The 20,133-nt window shown below is 47.2% G+C and overlaps 1 protein-coding gene across 3 annotated transcripts in view; it reads left to right on the top strand.

The window, feature by feature from the left end:
- Window positions 1–409: 409 nt before the first annotated feature.
- The window catches only part of USP43 (ubiquitin specific peptidase 43), a 61,187-nt gene continuing 41,463 nt past the window's right edge, over window positions 410–20,133 (top strand). Inside the window, exons 1-3 of one of the 3 annotated variants that reach the window (XM_028534366.2) lie at window positions 410–1,749; window positions 7,903–8,034; window positions 15,342–15,445. In XM_028534366.2, coding sequence (XP_028390167.2) covers window positions 946–1,749; window positions 7,903–8,034; window positions 15,342–15,445 — 1,040 coding nt within the window. In that variant the 5' untranslated portion in view covers window positions 410–945. The remainder of the gene's footprint in view (window positions 1,750–7,902; window positions 8,035–15,341; window positions 15,446–20,133) is intronic. The other 2 variants (XM_036032998.1, XM_028534365.2) reach the window with 2 other exon arrangements.

The following is a 20,133-nucleotide window of genomic DNA, read 5'->3' as shown; positions in this document are numbered from 1 at the left end:
TCAAGGTGGATATTTAATAAATGGGATCCCTTATTTGTCAAATACTTTAATAGTAACATTTCAGGGCCTTGGCGCACTGCTGATCTCTTTTTGAGCTAGAAATCTATGCCAAATTCATTTTTTGAGACTTTGCCTGATTAATTATAAACCTGACAGTTACAGGATAAAGTGAGCAGAGTCCTGTAGTTACCCAGGGAATCAGGGGCCTGGCAAGGCCAACCGGATTCTGATTGGGCAACAATTCACCAAGGATTTCTCGTTAAGGAATGAGCTGGTGACCGCGTAGGGGGCGCGTCTGAGATCCAGAAAACTTCCTGGTAAGCGAATACTGCATAGGACTGAGATTGGAAAGACCCAACCAGTGGGGCTGGCAGTCGAGTTCCGGTTTTTCTGCTTACGGGTTTAGTGGCCTCGGTTTGTTGCCTTAACCCCTCTGAGACAGTTTCTCCACCAGTTAAAGCAAGGATGATCAAGTCTCGCAAGTTTTTGTAAAATGATTCTAACTTACTCCATAGTTTAAAAAAGCAAACCATAACCATCTAGGTTATTTCACGTGGGGCAGCGCGCGGCTCCCAGTTCTAGTCCTAGGATGGCGGATCCGCGCAAAGGTTCTGCCTCGTTTACCCCGAAGACAGACTGGAAGGAGTGGCGCCACGTGTCTGCACAGACCTGAGCCTGCAGAGGAATCAGCGGTGCGCAAAAGCGCTCCTTTCCCTTCACACTTCCCAGTGCGCGCCTCTCTCCATGCCTGAGACGGCCCTCTGGAGTCTTCTTTTTCTTTCCCTATTCTGTATATTGCCCTGGACGTAATTACAAGAAATTCAGAAATAGCCAGGGCTTTGCCAATTTACTAGGCGCTTTCAATTTTATCACTCCAATCTTCTTTTCATAGCTTGAAGGCTGGGAGGGAAAAGGAGCGGAGGTTCAATTCAGGTCTGTCAGCTTATGAGAGGCAAAGGGAACGTGAACTCGGTGACTCCCACTGTTTTATTCCCCGTCCACGCTGCGGGGGCGGGAGTGACGGTGGCTGGCCCCGCGCTGCCCCGGGGCGGAACCTGCGGCGGGATTCCCGTGGGGGGAGGGGGAGGGACGGCCCCGCCCTTGGCCCCGCCCCCGCCCCGTCCCCACACACCTGGTCTGCAGGTAGCTAGTACCCGGGCTCCTGTTCGCGGTTGTAAAGGCCTGTTAGCGGCTGGTCCACTTGGGGTTCGGGGCTCTGTTCCGGGAGGCGCGCGGGTGGGAAGTATGGAGCCGAGCCCGGGGACCGGCGCAGAAGGGGGTCCGCCAGCGCCCCGGCTGCGCCGCCGCCGCTCCCTGCGCCGCCTGCTCAGCCGCTTCCTGCTGGCGCTGGGCAGCCGCTCCCGCCCGGAGGATTCGCCGTCCTGGCCCCGGCGCCAGCCGGAACACTGCGATGGCGACGGTGACGGGGACTTTGCCTGCGCCCCGGCCCCGGCTCCAGCCACTCCCGGAAGCCCAGGTGGGGAGCGCCCGCCGGGACTCCAGCCTCAGCTCTCCGTCGGCGATGGGGCAAGGCCCCCGGGCGCACAGGGCTTGAAGAACCACGGCAACACCTGTTTCATGAACGCCGTGGTGCAGTGTCTCAGCAACACCGACCTGCTGGCCGAGTTCCTGGCGCTTGGGCGCTACCGGGCGGCGCCCGGTCGCGCGGAGGTCACCGAGCACCTGGCGGCGCTAGTGCGCGCCCTCTGGACAAGCGAATACACCCCACAACTTTCCGCAGAGTTCAAGGTAGGCAGCGCCCTGCGCCTACGGCCCTCGCTCTCGGAGGAAGCTCGTTCTGGCCCTTTAGTTGCGCTTCTTGAGAAGTGTGTGCTCCATCAGAAAAGGGTTTTCCTGGAACTTTCTTTAGACGGCAAACCTGTGCCGCTGCGCGTTGCCGCCCTGGTTTTGAGCCGATTTCTTATGTCATCGCTCGCATAAGTTTTTACTAGGAATTAATTCCTCCCAGGTATTTTGAGGGGTTGAATGGAAAGAACTGGCAGATTTGAGTAGTGAGTTCGGTTTTTTGTTTTTGTTTTTTTTTGTTTGTTTTTCCGTTCAGCAAACCTTTGGTGGAAGTATTGAAAGCCTGTGGACCAGGCAGCGTTCAGGGATAGTTTTCAATCTGGAGGGGTGCTGGGTGGAGGATTCAGAATTTGAAGGCCAAGTTTTGGAGGAAGAAGGTGATGCTTGAGTTGAAATCTGAATGATGAGGACTCAGGAAAAATCCAGGTAGAGGGAGCAGCATAGGCCTAAAGAAGCTGAGAATTGGAGGCACGTTGGGAAACGTGTGGCTGGAGCCCAGGAGGATAGGCTGGCGCGTAAATTAGGTTGGTCAGAGCGTGTGAAGTCTTGGAGGTAATGGTAGGGAGTTTGGATTTATTCCAAAGCTCAACGGAAGCTGAGAACCTGTAGGCCTGGTGCTGAGTGCTCAGGAGAGGCAGTGGGTGTGCTGTATCAGAGATGGCATTCTTTTGTTTAGTACAAATTAAATCCCCTAGCATGCGTTAGCACGGCGTTGCTTCCATTGTCCCCAGAATCATGGTCTACTTACTCTGAATGCTGCAGGGTCATGAGGTTTTCTTTGGAAGTTGTGTGTTATCACCTCACCCGGGATGAAGGCGGAGCGTTTATTTGGGGTCCCAGCTGGATTCAAGAGTTCCTGATAATTGATGCGCATGGCTTGCTTCTTGCAACAAATAAACAAACTCCCCTCTCCCCACCCCCCGCCCCTCGCCAGCTCTGGGCAGAGAGTTGAAGCTCGCCATAGACCAGTGATTGTTGTTCCTGGGGGAGGGGGGAACCTGTCAGTGTTCATTCCACAAGCATCACTGCTCTTGAGTTTCAGCTGAGAAAGCAATCCTTGCCACGTGACCCACCAGGATGCCAAGCCCCAACTTCCTCTCTCCTGCTTCCACCAGTGAAGCCTTGTGCTGCAGGAATCAGTGGGTGGAATGGGCATCATTAATATCTCTTTTTGGCAACATTTGCTTTTTAAACAGAGGCGGTATTATATAGTGGTTAAGAGTAAGATCTCTGGAGTTTTGAGACCTTGAGCAAATTTCCAGATCTTGCTGTGCCTCAACTTTCCTCATCTGTGAAATAGGGCCATAATGGTACCTACCTTATTACAGTGTAGCCTTGGGGAGATTAAATGAGTTATATGTACATCATTTAGCACAGCACCTGGCCCTAAGAAACTTTTCATTATTCTATCATTACACTTCCTCACCTGCAGAGACCAAGGAGGAGGAAGGAAGGTAACCTTTGTGTAACCTTTTCTCAAGCCCCATGCAGGTCTCATCCAGTTACTGCAGGGATGGGTGATGTGGGAGTAGCTCGAAAAAAGCTTCCAAATTACTCATCACCCAGTGTCTCACCAGGATTTCCTCTCTCTCCTGCTCTGAAACCCATAAGGCCTGGAAGCTCCCCTTGAGCCTTGGGGAATGGAAGGGCAATCAAGTTGTTGATGTCAGTGAGGGTGATGTGCTCTGGGTAGCCAGCCTTGGAGAGTGGAGGATTCCAGAAGCCACAAGCTCGCCTAGAGCTTTAGGTTTTCAACCTTGCTGATTGGAATCTAGGTGAGCTACTCTCATTTTACAGATGAATATTCATTCATCCAACAAGTATTCCACTGAGTGTCCAGACACTCTAACGGGCGTGTGGAATACACTGAGTGATGAGTATAAAACCTGACTCTGGGACTTCTCTCCAGGAACTTACAGAGAGATGGATGGTAATGAAATAATCACACAGGCATGTGATTAGGGTTGGTGGCAAGTGCTAGAAAATAATAACACGAGGAAGCTGTGGCAATTCTGGCAGGAGGCTGTGATTTGAGTAGGGGAGATGGAGTTGGAGGTGGGGGTGGGGAAGGCTTCCCAAAAGAGGTAACCATTGAATTGAGTTTTGTAGGAACAAGGGTCAACTAAGGACGTGAAACTGAAAGTGCCAGTCAGTGAAGGGGGCGGGGCTGAGGAGCTAGGCGGAACAAAAAAATGAATTAATGAAAGCCTGTGCGATTGGGGATGAGAGCCTGGAGAGCTGTTTGCGGACAAGCCACATAGGTTTCATAAGGGAGTTTGGTCATCAGGAGGGATCTGTAGCTTCTGACTGAGGGAGAGAGGAACTTGAGGGGGACCAGCATGGTGGTTCTAGTCACCTAACCCCCCACGTGCACGTGGGCCAGCTTGCCTGTTTTCTGTCCCGAGTGCGGGGTCACCCAGCCCCCACAGGCAGCAGGACCACTCTTTGTTTTAAGAGCGATAAGTAAGTACATTTAAAATATCCTGTCTTGGTACTAGAGAGGGAGGGGAACATCAGTGTGTGGCTGCCTCTCACGTGCCCTCAATGGGGACCTGGCCTGCAACCCTGGCGTGTGCCCTGGTTGGGAATGGAAACTGGCGACCCTTTGGTTCCAGGCCTGTGCTCAATCTACTGAGCTACACCAGCCATGGTCTCTAGCCACATTTCAATAGGCTTTGATAGGCTATGTTATTTTAAAAATTCTGGAAAACACCTGCCAGATACTGTTATAATTGGATAAAGACCAATAAAGAGCAAAGTTCACTGTAAAAAAAATTGCAATATACAAATAAGAATGAAAAAATACCACCTGTGGTCCCATCCTTGTATGATAACTATTTGCTAATATATTGCTTCATATTTTCTGGTCTTTTATCTATCTACAAATACAGGGTCTGGCACAAATAATATCCCCTTTTTATTACAAAATCAGGAGCATGTAATTCTGTAACACAGCAATATCACACTCAAGCACACCATATGACATTTTAGGTGAAATGGTAAAATTAAAACTATGAATTATTACACCATATTATTATCCTACCAACTGCACTCAAGCTGGCTACTTACTTCTGCTGGACCCTCTATATAAAACAATGTCAAATAGATATTTTTGCATTCTTTAGAAAGGACAGAACTGCTTATTTTCTTTCCTCATTAGTATTTCCTCATGCATCATTTTTAAGACCATCTAATGAGTGTGCCACGGGTTTTCCCCAAATGAAAGTCAGAGATTTCTTTGTGTCTCTTATTTCTTACTCTAAGTCCTGCAAAGTGGAATTACAGCTGACCCTTAAACAACCCTGAGGTTGGGGCATTGACCTCCCCACTCCCCTGTAGTCAAAAATCCAAGTATAACCTTTGACTCCCCAAAAAACTTAACTACGAATAGCCTACTGTTGACCAGAGCCTTACTGATAGCATAAACAGTTGGTTAACACATATTTTGTGTATCATACGTATTATTATATGCTGTATTCTTTCAATAAAGTCAGCTGCAGAAAAGAAAATCACAAGGAAAAGACAACACATTTACAGTATTGAAAAACGTTGCATGTAAGTGTACCCATGCACTTCTAGCCTGTGTTGTTCAAGGGTCAACTGCACTGTGTTTAAAAATGTAGAGGAACATTTTTAAAGCCCTGTCTTGTTGATCTTATTGAAGTTGTCAAATTCTTGCTGGAAAGAGTGTATGGCTTTATAGCTAGGCTAACAAGAAGAGAGTATCAGTCTTGGATTAGCATAATTAGCAGGAAGGGAATAGATTTCAGCGAGGAAGAAGCAACGCTGTAGACTTTTGAAGTGGGGAAGTATGCTGGGGGCACCTGAGTGGCTCATTTACCTGGAGCTCTGAAACGGGTGAGAGCTGTGAGAGACAATGATGCGGCCAAACAGGAGGAGTTGGGACTACGAGACTATGAGCAGAGAGAGTCAGGAGAGTCCCAAGTAGGGGCGCGGCTGCTCCAGCTTTAGGAAGATGGGCTGCCCTGCCATGTGGCCAGTGGGTCAGCAGGGGGCGACTGTTGGGGCTGGGCTCCTTTGAAGGTAGCTCTTGTCATCTGGGTTGCAGTAGCTAGGACTCAACAGTGGAAATGGGACTTGGCAGAAGTAATTAGGGAGCCAGAATTCAGAGTGCTTGACAGCTGACTGATGTGAGTGTGAGAATCTGAAAGAGGACACGGACTTTAAGAGGAAGAGCTGACTGTAGAGATTTTGAATTGGGGGGGCTGGCTATCCCCCCAGGAGAGAGTGTTGGTACTAAGGATGTAGGTTTGAGGGTGGCTGAGGGGTAGGGTGGCCAGATAAAATACATGATGCCCAGTTAAACTTCGGATTTGAACTTCAGATAAAAATGACTTTTCAGGATAAACATATCCCAAATATTGCATGGACATAGTTATACTACAAACATTATTTATTGCTTATTCATTATTCATTTTATTTGCTAAATCTGGCAGTACTATAAAGTGCACAGAAATGGGAGGGAAGGATCCTAACCAGACCCTCCAGTGAACCAGACTAGGGTGACTGGAAAATAGACTCAGCACCAGCATTTCAATGAATCGGATCTTTTTATTTATTTTTATTTTTATTTTTTCCATCACCATTTATCCCTGCTATGCCCTCTTATCCCTCCACCTGATCACCTCCCCCGGCAGTCACCACACTGTAGTCCGTGTCCCTTCTCCCCAAGCTGTCAGCCTCCTCTCCATCTATGAGTCTGACTCTGTTTTGCTTGTTAGCTCAGTTTGTTCATTAGATTCCACATATGAGTGAAATCCTGTGGTACTTGTGTTTTCTGACTGGCTTATTTCACCTAGCATGATGTTCTCCTGGTCTACCCATGCTGTCACAAAGTGTAAATTAAATCTTGAATTTTACTTCATCTTATCCTAAAGTCTCCTTTAAATTCCAAGGAAAAATTAAAAGAAAGAAAAAGACTAAAGCCCAGCCCACTGGATTTGATCAGCAGGGGAGGTGTGTGTGGGCCCACAGCCTCGCTGAGATGGGCCCCCCCCCCCCCCTTAGGCAGGCTTGCACAGAGAACAGACCAGGTGCAGTGAGGTCTGAGGCCTGTCTTTGTAGTGGGGGGTGCACACAAACAGGAGGATTCACTTGCACTCAGGTGCTGGTGCTTGCACGTGCACTAAAACAGTCTACAAACATACCCCTGGAAAGATGCTTAAGAAACTGCTAGGATGCTCTGGGGAGGGTTGTGCAGGGATTCCAGATGAGTAGAGAAAGACTTTTCATCACTGTCCTTTTAAAAAATATATAGTTTGCATTCTTTTTTTCAAGTACATGCATCTATTTCCCCTTTGAAATAAACTTTTAAAAAGCTGGAATATGCATTTACATAGAAGATGACAAAGCTGTTACACCATTTAACAGAGGATGCAGGGAATCTGAGTGTCCTAAAGGCAAGGGGTCCTGCCTTATTCAGTTCCCAGTCGGGAGAATAGTGCCTGGCATATGGTGGGCACTCGGTGATGGAGGTTGAACATGATCACCCATTTTGTGATCTAACCACAGAAAGAGAAGTTTGCACTTAGGGTTCAAACATGTTAGAAGAGGCAGTAAAGGGGCTGCATGCATGGTAGTTAAGGAAGTCCACTTCACCAGGCCAGGTGGTCATTCACAAAGAGCGAGTTGAAGCTAAGGGAGAGAATGGAGTCACTGAGGGAGGACAGGACAAGAAGCTGTTCACCTGCGGGGTGAACACAGGGAGACGGCATGGAAACAGACTGACGGAGGGGGACCCGGGAACCTGCGCCCTGGAATCAAGGGAGGACCAATGGTCAACAGAGCCAAAATAGTCAAGAGACCACCCTGTGGGTTCTCAAAGGTCAGGGCACATATCAGTAGTCTTTCTGGAAAACAAGGTGCCTTCTCCCATAACCCTGGTAGCATCTGGGACACTGCCCCCCAAGGGTCCGACTTTCGCAGAAAATGCCATTTGTCACCCCATGTTGTCTCCATGTTGTCCTCCCCAGGGAGGGCTGAAGAGGGACCGCTGGGAGACCTGGAGCTGATGGGTCCGTATTGGGTTGTTGGAAGGGCCCTGGTGACCCTCCGGTTTTCTTGTTTTCCCTTCAGAATGCGGTTTCCAAGTACGGCTCGCAGTTCCAAGGCAATTCCCAGCACGACGCCCTGGAGTTCCTGCTGTGGCTGCTGGATCGTGTGCACGAGGACTTGGAGGGCTCGTCCAGAGGGCCAGGGTCCGACAAGGTCAGTCCCTCTCGAAACAACCATTGTGTTTGATTTTCTCTCCTCCCCTTGAGTATTTAGTCAACTCCTCTAGCCTGAATCTTGAAACAAATTCTTCAATTGCTGTGTGTTCCAGCCCTGGCTCCTTTCTCATAGCTCCGTTTTGTAGACAGTGCCTTTTCTTCCACTCAGTATCCTCATCCTTTCTTGCCCAAGTGATGCAGTGAATAAGGTTTCCCTTTGGCTCAAGGTGTGAAAACTCTCCTTTTTGTCAGTATTCTGTGTGTTAGTGTGTTCATCTGAAGCCATGGGTACCACGGCTTATTTTCAGATGGTATCATTTTAACTCTACCATTGTTTTCTCCGTGACGCATCCTACACAGCACTGATTCCCAGTCTTGTTGTCTCAGACTCAGGGTGGATGATCTTTACATGTGTGCATTTCACATTCCCAGATGGTCAAAACTTTGGGAGTCAGAAAGCTCTACGGTCATTTGTTAATCGATACATCAGCTGTGTTCTCCATGGGCTTTGCTAATAAAGATCAATGATGGGTTCTGCTCTACTGCTGTTCTTCTATCTCTCACTTAAGAAAGTAAAAGCAAGTGAAGTTACTGTGCCATAAGTGAGCAGCAGAGTTACAGCGATATCCGTGAATACGCTGCTGTAATTGAGAAAATGGCACACAAGCCGTGGTCGTGAGTCAGTCACACGTTGTTTTCATGTGTCTCAAAGCTGATCCCGATGCAGCCACGAGAACTGATTTACCAGTGTTTTTGTTTTACATCTGGGCACTTTGTTCCTGTCCTGCTTATGAACCAAGTAAAACCCCCTTTGGAAGTCTTTCAGTCTTTTAGCCGTCACCTTCCTTGTCATTATTTGCTTGGAGCCCATCATTCCTGAGTCGCAAAGAATGACGGCAGTTGCGGTCGTGTGGGATGAATGAGTCCAGAGCTCGAACGTGCAGCATGATGACTGCCGTCAGCAACACGGGAAATTCGCGGAGAGAGTAGATTTCAGGGGCTCTTACCGCACACAACAAAGGTAGCTTTGTGAGGAGATGGGTATGTTAGTTTAATGGGAGTAATCATTCCACTTTGTGTGTGTGTATCAGCTGTTCATGTTGTACACCTTAAAGATACACAGTTTTTATTTAAAAAATGAATGGCTCTGGAAGCTGAGTCATTTTTAAAAACTTTTTCCCATAGCCAGCTATTATCTTTGTTTCTTTCTCTTTTAAAATAAGTTGCAGCTTTAAGGAAAAGAAAACAGAATCATGTATGTCACAAATAAGAAAACATTCATTTTAAACAACAATATAATGTCATTAAAAGCTAAGAGCTTGACAGAAGTGCCACGCAGTCCTCATGCCCAAGACAGCAGGATGTCAGGTGCACAGAAGGAGGGAAGTGAGGCTTGCACAGTATGTGGCGTTCCTCAGATCATGTCTTGGAGTGTTATATGCAGTATGAGTAACATCATTTATAGAGAGATGCTAGGGTAACTATCCTCATTTTAGATATGGGTAAATATAACAATATAATATGTAATAATTTAATATGATATGTTAAATTATTATATATGTAAGAATCAGAGAGGTAGGGTAACTTTCCCAAAGCAACAGAGCTAAAAATGGGACAGAATCAGGATTCTAGTCCAAAGGGGATGGGTCTAGCTTGAAAGCCTGTTTCCTTATTTGAAAAAGAACCACCGCAGTCACCCACAAAACACACAAATGAAACAGAGCAAGAACATCACCACAACAGAAGCTGGGAGGACCGCACACTCAAAGGTTGTAGTGCTTTCCCTGGGTTGCAGGCTTGTGAGTGATTTTTCTTTAATGTACACTGACTTTCTGTTTATCTTATTTAGACCCTTTTAGTTGCAAGTGACAGGAATTTCACTTGATTCAACTTAGGGAAAGGACATTTATTGACTTTTAGAACTTGCTAGTCCAAAGTTCACACCAGCTTCAGGTAAGGCTGGATCCAGGTACTCAGATGACGTTACCAGGTCTTTGGCTCTCTATCTCTTGTCTCTGGCTTCATCCCCAGACTGGCTCTGCCCACATGGTGTCAAAAGGGGCCCCTGAAAGCTCAAATGTTCTTTAGAGTTTGGGATTCCAGAAAAAGCCCAGGGAAGATGTGATTGTCCCAGAGTGGTTCATATGTCCATCACAGGGCAGGTGGCCTACAGAATGGAATTTTCTGATTGGTCACACCTGAATTGTATGCATGCCTGTGGGGTGGGGGGAGGGGGTGAACTCCACCCAGATCACATGGCTGAGGAGAGCTTTTTAAGGTTCTGGCTGGGTCGCTTCCCAAAGAAAGGAAGGTTGAGCAGATAAACATTGCATTCCACTACACTCTGCTTTTTATAATCTTAGAGTGAACACATTTTGAAATCAGAATGATATACTTTTTTAAAAAAGATACTTTTTGAGTATTTATGTGCCATGCATCTAATGTGATGCTTTTCATGATTTATTTTACTGCTGACACACAGAAGACACTAAATAAGTTCCTGAATGGTTGAATAAATTGAGTAGTCGTGTTTAAATATTTGCAAGGATACCTCATTATTTATTTTCTTTTATTATTATTATTTTTCCCACATGATTGACTCTTTTAAATCCCACACCAATAACTGATTTAAGTAGGGACTAAGTCATAAGGTTATCCAGGGGACGGCAGAACCTGGATTCGAACCCAGACCAACTGGTTCCAGAGCTGCTGCTCCTCATGATGAGATCTCAGGACCATAAGGCCAGCCAGCCTGGACGGGTGCCTCGCACAGGGCCATGGAAAAGTGGCCCAGTCACAGAGACTAAGTAGTGCAAAGAGAGAGGAAGTCTGCTTGAGCTTGGCAAAACCAGAGGGAAAGTTAGAGATGAGAAGCCAGGCAAATTTGAGCAAGTTCTGCGTGCCCAGTTCTCTCAATGAAACCAGCTACCATCTTGGTCTAGGAACAGCTGTGAGCTAATTCTTCTGTTTTACAGTTAACAGGAATTTAGGTTAAGTTACCCAAAGTCATTCAACTTCTTGAGAGAAACAGAATTGAACCCAAGTCTGTCTTCCTCAGAGCCAGTGTGCTGGGTCCCTCCCCTTACTGTGTCCGCTGCCTTCACAGTCCCTCCTGCCGCTGGCTCTGTGGGAAAGGCCCCTTGTCCTGTCCCCCTCCCCCTGCTCCCCAGCTCTGTGAGGCAGCTCCTCCTACTGGGGAAGTAGGAGGGATCAACCACTTCTAAATTGTCTTTCAATCTTCCTCTTTGTCCCTTGGAGTCAGGTAAAGGCAAGAGAAGAGAGATGTTAAGTAACTTGCCCCAAGTCACACAGCAAGTAGGTGGGAGAGCCAGGGTCCAGTCTAGGAAATACAACTCTGGAACAGGGTTTCTTAACCTCAGCCCTTCCAATATTTGGGCCAGGCAGTTCCTTGTTGTGGAAGCTGTTCTGTGCATGTTGGCATTCATAGCATCCCTGTACCCAGCTGATGCCGGTGGCCCCTGGATTGTAACCGATAACCTAAAACATCTCCAGACATTGCCAAATGTTCCCTGGGGGCAAAAGCACCCCCTCTTCCAATGGGACTCTATGCATTCAACCAAACCTTTCTCTGATATAACATTGAGTTTATTTAAGCCAAGAGGGCCTGCAAATAAATTTTTTTAACAACTTCACAACCCATGTAGAGGCAGCTATAATTCCAATTTGCAATATGCCCCACTATTATATGTTCTCATACTATAGCCATAGTGACCTTTGCAGACAGGAAATAAGATCACATCACTCTTCTGCTTAAACTCCTCTGATGGCTTCCTGTGGCGCTCAGAACAATAGCCAGTCTCCTATGTGGTCTACGGGCCCTACCTGCCTGGGCCTACCAACCACTCAGCCTGATTTCAGGCCCCTCTGCCTCGTGCTCAGTGTGCTCGGCCACGCGGGCTATTGCCTGTTCCTTTAATGGGCTGTGAATGTTCGGAGCATACCACGACCAGGCAAGAATGGGGAGGGGCGGGGGCTGTGGGCCAGGAAGAGGAGCTTGCCCAGTGCTTAATTTGACGTGATTGAAACCAGAAAAGACCTTTTTCTCTGTCTGGGGTCAAAGCCTGTACTGAAATCTGCTGTCAGAAAATTGGGCCACCTGTGGAGGCCTGGCTGCTGGTGCTCGAAGGAATGGAACAGAGCTGTTAGGGTAACTTGGCAAAAAACTTCATTTCCCCTTTCCAAGAAGGAAAGGGACTATCCTCTGCATAACTGTGAGCAGTTTTTGAGGTTATGTCTGTTTCAAAACATATAAAAGCCATAAAGCCAGATTTATTGAAACTGGAATAGCAAACATAAGGACTACTTTCTTCTGCATAACTGTAATGATTCTCAAATATTTTCATCTGGCAGAAAGGGCAGCTTTTTACATTCCTATAGACACACAAGCAGTCCTTTTCGGGACTCTTACAGAATTAAGAAAGGAATGAGGATGGGGAGAGGAGCAGGAAGCTAATATTTATTAAGCACCTACTATGTACTACAGAGGATACACACCTCACCTCCTCTGGTTGTAACGATGGCTCCCTGAGGTGGATGAGATGCTCCTATTTTTTCAGATGTAGAATGAGAGACGTTCCAGCTCACTTGGCTGGCAGAGCGGAGCCAGCCTGCTCTGACCTCATCCACAGTGTGTGTTATGTGAATGGCCCTCTGCTGCCACTCACCACAGCCTAGGTCAGGACTTCCCCTTTCCATACCCCATCCCCGGGGACCCTGTCCGCTGCTGCGCCCAGCATGCTGCGTTATCACCTGATGCCAAAGCAGCCTGTATCATTGTGAGGTCTTCAGCTGACTCAGACCAGAAGGGAACTCAGGAGGAGGCCAAGGGGCAGCCTGCAGGATCAAAGGGAAGGCTGAAGAACCAGGCTTGGAACCTGTGAGAAGCAGACAGCTCTGGGGTGGGGCTGTCTCAGTGGCAGGAACTGTTCTGGCCTGGATTTTGCTAGAATCACTGCTTTCAGCCTTGCTCACTTTGCTTCCCATGCAAGGCAGGGTCATGTCAGTAGTCCAGCTGGGGGAGTGTGTCCATCCTTGGGGAAGGGGGAGCAGGACCCCTGATTAAAGAGCCTTCCCCACCTCCCCATTGACTTGATTCAATGTTCCAAAAGGGGCGCCACTACCAAGAAGAAGAATGAATCCTGGGCAGCCAAAAATACCAGTGTCCTCTCTATATCCAAGTTGTTTGTCCTCTGGGCCCTTTGTTGATTTGCTGGTAGATGGCTCTGCCCAGATGTGGATCACCTCCAACTCGGCATGCCCGTCCCTGACCCACTTCTTTGGACTCTGTTCATGGAACAGGCATTTTCCAGGCACCACGTTGGAAGCTTGAGTTGGTCCTGTTTGCCTGCTCCCCCCTCAGGTGGTCTGTTATGAGCTGCGTATACCCTGTGTCTGAGTCTGTACCCCCTTCCCCTTTTTACAGCTCCCTCTCTAGTTCACCCTCTCGTGACCTGGACCCTTGAGCCTCCTTGTTTGTGTCCTAACTCCGGACTTACCCTCCTTCATCCTGGGCACCGTCTGTCAAGTTAAAGCATCTGTCCATGCATGCAGCTTCCTCTGGGTTCAAAACCCATCGGGTACTTCCCATTTTGTGATAGCAACAACAACAAATACTTAAACAACATATATTAACTCTTTTAATCTCAAAACACTTCTATCAGATAGGTATTGGCATTCATTATCCCTTTATTACAGTAAGGAAACCTTGGAGCAAAGAGATGAGGTAAATTATTTATCTGGATCAGAGGCTGAGTAACCCTACCAGCTAAGTGCCATACAGGGATTTGAACACAGACAGTCTGACTCCAGAGTCTAATTTTTAACTTTGCTACTGTGCCCATTACCGAACAAGATGATCTTCTTTAGGACATTGAAGACCCCACCCTACATGGCTCCAGACTCCATCTCCAGTCAAATTTTCTGCTTTACCTTGCACATCCTATATTCTGGTCAAGTTGGGCTTAAGAAAATAGTGGGACAACTAAGAGTGACCATTCTGAGTATTTGTCACCCTTAGTTGTCCCAGTATTTTATCATGGAAAATTCTAAACATATGGACAAGTCGAGTTAATTATACAGTGAACACCTCATACCCACCACCTAGATTCTATAATTTGTATTTTACTAAAACTGCTTTACCACATATTTATGCATCTATTCATCCTTGAATCCACTTATCATTCCCCTTTGTTTTCCACATCTTATATTTTTTGATGCATTTTAAATGAAATTTCAGACATTGCTGGACTTCACCCCAAAGCCTTCACCTATGTTCCCTTCTCCTGGCTTTTTGAAGATGCGGGCCTTGGAGACCACAGCGATGTGGCCACAAGCCACCGCATCCCTGTAGCCAGCAGAAGCTGAGAGAGGCAAGAAAGGTTTGCCAGGCTGTGTGGCCCTGCCAACACCCGGTCTGGGGCTAGTGATGCTGATTTTGGATTTTTGGGCTTGAGAGCTGTGACAGAATAAATTTCTGTTGTTTGTGTGGTGATTTGCTACAGCAACAGCAGGAAACTTAAACAGAAGGGAATGTAAGGGAGGATACAATAGAGTTGGTATGTGGAAAGAAGGAGGCTTATTCATTAATCTGAGGTATAAGGTGGTTTGTCTGAGAAAGATGGTCATGTGAAGGCTGGCTCACCAGAAACTGAGGACAGCTCTGGTTAGTAGGTGGAAACTGGTGTGGGCATGTTTGAAGTCACAGCAGCTCACCCTCGTGAAATGTACCAGAGGTATCTAGACACATGAGGGCCTGCAGCGTGGAGATAAAGGACAGGGTAGTAAATTCAGAGGTAGTAGGCAAGGCTGGGTGAGTATGTGTGAGTGTTGGCCAAAGTTGATGCTTCAGGCAGCTCTTATAATTCATTCTTTCACAGGGAATTTGTGAGGTCAAGAGATGGAAGGAGCAAGGAATTATGGCAGGGGTGTCAAACTCATTTTCACCAGGGACCACATCTGCCTCAGAGTTGTCTTCAAAGGGCCGCATGTAATTTTAGGACTGTATAAATGTAACTACTCCTTACCTGTTAAGTGAGAGCTCGGCACTGCCGCCAGGTAGAAACAAGGTGCCTGGCCGGATAAGACAAAATGGAGGACTGCATTCGGCCTGTGGGCCTTATGTTTGCCACCTGTAAATTATGGTGAAGGCGACACTGAAGGCCCAGGTTCTGCAGAGTCCAAGTGCAGAGGCGGGTGCTGTGTCCCAGGAGGAGGCTGAGGCTTGGTCCGGAAGCAGTGGAGAGATGGGAGGGTATTAATGTGCTTCCTTTCCTCATTTCTTTGCAGCTGCAGCCCGAAGCCAGTCAAACCTCCGAGAACCACCTGTCACCATCGGGTCAGCTTTCTCTAGGTCAAAGCTTTGTGCAAAGCCACTTCCAAGCCCAATATAGGTAAGAATGGGCTGCATTTAGAGTCACCCAAGAGTTCAGCAGACTTACATATGCTGGACACCAGTCTCCTATGGTCAGGTTTACCCGAGATCACAAATCCACAAGCACCCTTCTCTCTCCCGTCAGAAATCCACAGTAAATGCTCACTCCTGTGGCTCCTGACCTTTAGGATTTCTTCTTTTCCTTCTCGCTGGCTTCTGGGCCTCCCCTCTCCCCTTGAAGGAGGGGTGATACCTGGGTGGTTCTGTGGACAGTGAACATGGGGGCCAGGATGTCCCCAACAGGAGCCTTTGGGTGACACCCTTCCTATCTCTCTATGGCCAGAGAGCCCGGTTTAATCAGTTATTATGAGTTCAAAATTTCCCTTCATCCTAGAGGATATTAAAAATATAGATCATTACATAGCCTTCAACTTCAGAAAGGTTCTTTTAGGGCTTAATATATGAGAGTTTAAAGATTCATACAAGGCAGAATATTTTCAAGTATTGCAATTTTTTTTTATAAATATGAAGTCGTATTTTTTTCCATATCAGACTTTTAGAAGCAATTTACTAACTTTTTAAATATTTCAACTACACCTGATATTCCATATTATTTTATAATAGTTCAGGTGTATAGTATAGTGGTTAGACATTTATATAGTTTACGAAGTGATAGCCTCCTAATAAGTCCAGTACCCACCTGGCCCCATGCATAGTTATTACAATATTATTGACCATATTCCCTATGCTGTACCTTACATCTCTATGACTATTTTGTAACTACCAATCAGTACATCTTAATCCCTCCACCTTTTTCACCCAGCCCCCCAACTTCCCTCCTCTCTGACAACTATCAGTTTGTTCTATGAGTCTGTTCCTGCTTTATCTACTTTTTTGTTTTTTAGATTCCACATTAAATGAAATCATATATTTGTCTTTCTCTGTCTTATGTCACTTAATGTAAGGTATTCAGTATTTTAATGAAAGCATTAGTTGCAGTGAGAGGTCAGAGAGGGGAGAAACCCTCGTGGGCTTCTCAGAGGGGGTGTGCCTTTTGATGGGCTCTGGAGGATGAATAGGATCAAAGGGGTGGGAACATCCTCAACAAGAATAAAATATGCTTAGAGGTGGGAATGAGCATAATGATCAGGGTCTAGGGGAACCCATTGTTACAGAGAACTCCCCTAGGTGATATGCTCTCCCATATATGTTTAAATTTATTCCTTGTAAGAGCCTCACGAGATGAGTTACAATTTAGGAGGCTGGGCTTTTTGTGATCACACATGGTAAGTGGCAGAACCAGGGTGTGACTTTTGATAGCTCTGTGAAGCACAAGTCCTGCTTGCCTTCTTTGTAATTCTTCCTCTCCGGTTGCTTTTCTGTCTCACCTTGCTTGCAGCGATGTTCCGCTGCTACTGTGGTTGCATGGACACTCTGCCCTCTGGTTCTCTGTTTATGGATACCAAACTATTTTAAAAATATCCCTCTTCTGGATGTTGCATTAAATCATTCTCAAAGGCGTGCTTTTCCCTGAGTCTTCTGGATACTCTCCTTTTTCTCTGCTGTGTTTTTCTTATGCCTCCTGTTACTTTTTTCTCTTTACTTTAAACCAATGGACAATTATTCAGTCTTCTATCATCACTTATTTATAGTCATTTGCTTCCAGACTTTTGGGGCACTTGTATTCCTTGTGTTTAGGAAGGAAGAGATGACTTAAAATTGCCCAGAAACTCTCTTGATTCAGCATTTACATTCAGTAATTGCTAGTCAAGGGTACTGGACCTGAGCACTGTCTCTGAGAGGATGTTTATTTAGGAGGTCTGGAGGGTCTCTGAAATACTTTGAAAAGATGCCTGATTGGCTTTTCATGAAGTGGAAATCTACCGCCCTGGGGTTCTCCTGGTCCCAACCCACTTCCCACCCCTCTACCGAGGTGGCGGGGTGGGGGGGGACCATGGAGCCCTCCCCTTCTGCTCTTGGTTGCTGAGCATATTAGGTAATTAAAATCTCTTCTAAATGAGCCCAGATTTCACTGTTGCCCGTGAACAGAGGCCCACATTTCCTGAGAGCTGTGGTGCTGCACTGCAAGGTACACATAAAGGAAACCTAGATTTCATGGCTACTGACCTTTTGAGCCTTGAAAGCTACCTGTAGAGCATTGGTCTTATGTTCAGCTGCCCAAATTGCAGGCTACCTGAAGCAAAAATGAGACCGAGGAAAAGAAGACCATACAGAGGAAGGAAAAGGAAGTGTAAGGCTTGGGCATGTTAGAGCGTGGGGAAGGGGCACCAGTAGCTGCACACAGTACCACTCACTGGTGACCTGGTACAATAAAGTCACTCATTTCTCTGCTCACTCAGTTTTCTCTATTCTCTTCCCCTTTTGTCTACACATGCTCTTTTTTTTTTCATCCTCGTCCAAGGATATGTTTATTGATTTTAGAGAGAGATGGAAAGGGAGAGAGAGAAACATGGATCAGTTGCCTCCCATATGCACCATGACTGGGTATCTAACCCACAACCTAGGTATGTGGTCTGACTAGGACTTGAACCCACAACCTTTTGGTGTATGGGAATGGTGTTCTGACCAACTAAGCCACCCAGCCAGGGCATACACATACTCTCTTCTTATTCTTCTTTGAAATATCTAAGTGTCAGCTAAGTGTCAGATATTGTGCTGGGTCCAGCAGTTTCAATAAAGAACATAATTCCTTGCCCAGGAGAGAGAAATACTAATTAAATATATACATTTATTGCCTAGATAGTTCATTCAGGCCTACTATGTGCCAGATTTCTTTCTGGGTGCCTGGAATAAGTTGTGAACAAGCCCCAGTGCCTGTTCTCAGGGAGCTCACATTCTGCTGGGGAGGCTTTAGATAATTCGCACCTCAACAAACAACTTGCTGTGATGATAAGTGAAATGATAATGTGTCACCTGGGAGGTGCAGAGGCAGCCAACCTCAGATAAGGTGGTCGGGAAGGCTTCTTATCAGAGGGGACATTTGAGCTGAGAACTGAGTGACAAGGAGTCAGTCATCCAAATACTTGGGGACAGGACATTCCAGGCAGAAGAAACAGCAGAAACAAAGGGCCTGGGGTGGGAATAATCTTGACAAGCTCAGGAGACAGCTGCCAAGCTCTGAGGGGCTGGGGTTGAGGCTAGAGAGGTGGGCGGGGCCTGCTGACGCAGGTGCCCAGTCCAAGGGTGGGGCGTGGTCTAATGGGCACCAGAAGCCACTGCAGCGTAGAAGGCAGGGTGTGGTCTAGTCATCAATTTAAAAAGGGACACTGGGCCCCAGCTAGTATGGCTCAGTGACTAGAGCCTCGTCCCTGTAAACGAAAGGTTGCAGTTTTGTTGCCCAGTCAGGAGGCACATACCTAGACTGTGGGTTCATTCCTGGTCCAGGCACGGGCACATGTGATCCCCGGTCCTGGCATGAATTCCCAGCCTGGGTGCACACAAAGGCAACCAACCAATGGTTGCTTCTCTCGCATTGATGTTTCTCTGTCTCCCTTCCTCTCTCTAAAAAAGCAAGTGAGAATGTCCTCGGGTGAGATTAAAAAGAAAAAGGGGTGATGTTGGTGGTTATGGGCAGTGAAGGGAGGCAAGACCGGAGGCCGGAGCAGTGGCTGGTGTCCTGCAGTCGCCCCAGTGGGTGCAGGGTGGTGGCTGGGCCCTGGGAGGAGGTGGTGGAGCTGGAGAGAAGTGAGTGGGGCGGGGGGGGTGGGGTGGGGGAGGGTGGGGACAGGTTCTGGGTGTTGAGGCCACCGGACTTGCTCATGGGTTTAAGGGTGTGGCGTAGGGGGACTGGGGGAAAGATGACCTAGGATGACTCCTGGGTTTTTATATAGTTATGTCTAGTGAGTGCTTTGAAGGGAAAAATGGGGATGCTTTGAAGTACATGCTACAGGTATGAGAGAGGAAATAACTCTTGTTTTCTTACTCTATTCTTTATTACCACACTTCTGAAACCAGACGTGTGGGTGTTTTTCCCACACCAGGCAATTCTGCAGTTCTCTCTGGACACCAACTGGTGTCCTACAATTTACTCAGTTCTGACACTATCTACCTGGAGATAGCATCAGGTCCCACAGGGCTCCTCCCCAGCAGACACCAATTGTAAGTTCCAGGCTGTCACCTGTGCTTCTGACCAACTGGCTACAAGCGAGAGGTTCCCGTGATCCCCCCTCAGAGTCAACAGTTTGCTGGAGCAACTCACAGAACTCAGGGAAACATTTTACTTACTAGATTGGTGGTTTATTATAAAAGGATACAGCTCAAGAACAGCCAGATGGCAGAGGTGCCCAGGACAAGTGTGTGGAAGGGGTGCAGAGCTTCCAGGCCCTCTTGGGGCCCCCTACTCTCCCGGCACCTCCACATGTCCACCAGCCTAGAAGCGCTCCAAACCCCTTCTGCTAGGGTTTTTGTGGAGGCATCATTAAATAGGTATGATTGGCTAAATTATTGGCCATTCCTTTCCCCAGGGGCTGGGGGGCTGAACGTTTCAACCATTTAGTCACATGGTTGGCTCCCCTGGCAACCAGCCCCACCCTGTGGTTATCCAGAGGCTTTCCAGAAACCACCTTAGTAATATAACTCAGGTGTGGTTGTAAGGGTCCATGAATAAGATGCTCCCTTTCACCTTTATTCTTGCTCTTGTCAGGACATGCCAACAGTTTTAGGAGCTCTGTGCCAGGAGCAGGCGTG

Source organism: Phyllostomus discolor, chromosome 8, assembly GCF_004126475.2.
Source record: "Phyllostomus discolor isolate MPI-MPIP mPhyDis1 chromosome 8, mPhyDis1.pri.v3, whole genome shotgun sequence".
NCBI classification, from domain to species: Eukaryota; Metazoa; Chordata; class Mammalia; order Chiroptera; family Phyllostomidae; genus Phyllostomus; species Phyllostomus discolor.
This window is presented reverse-complemented; position numbering and strand designations above follow the sequence as displayed.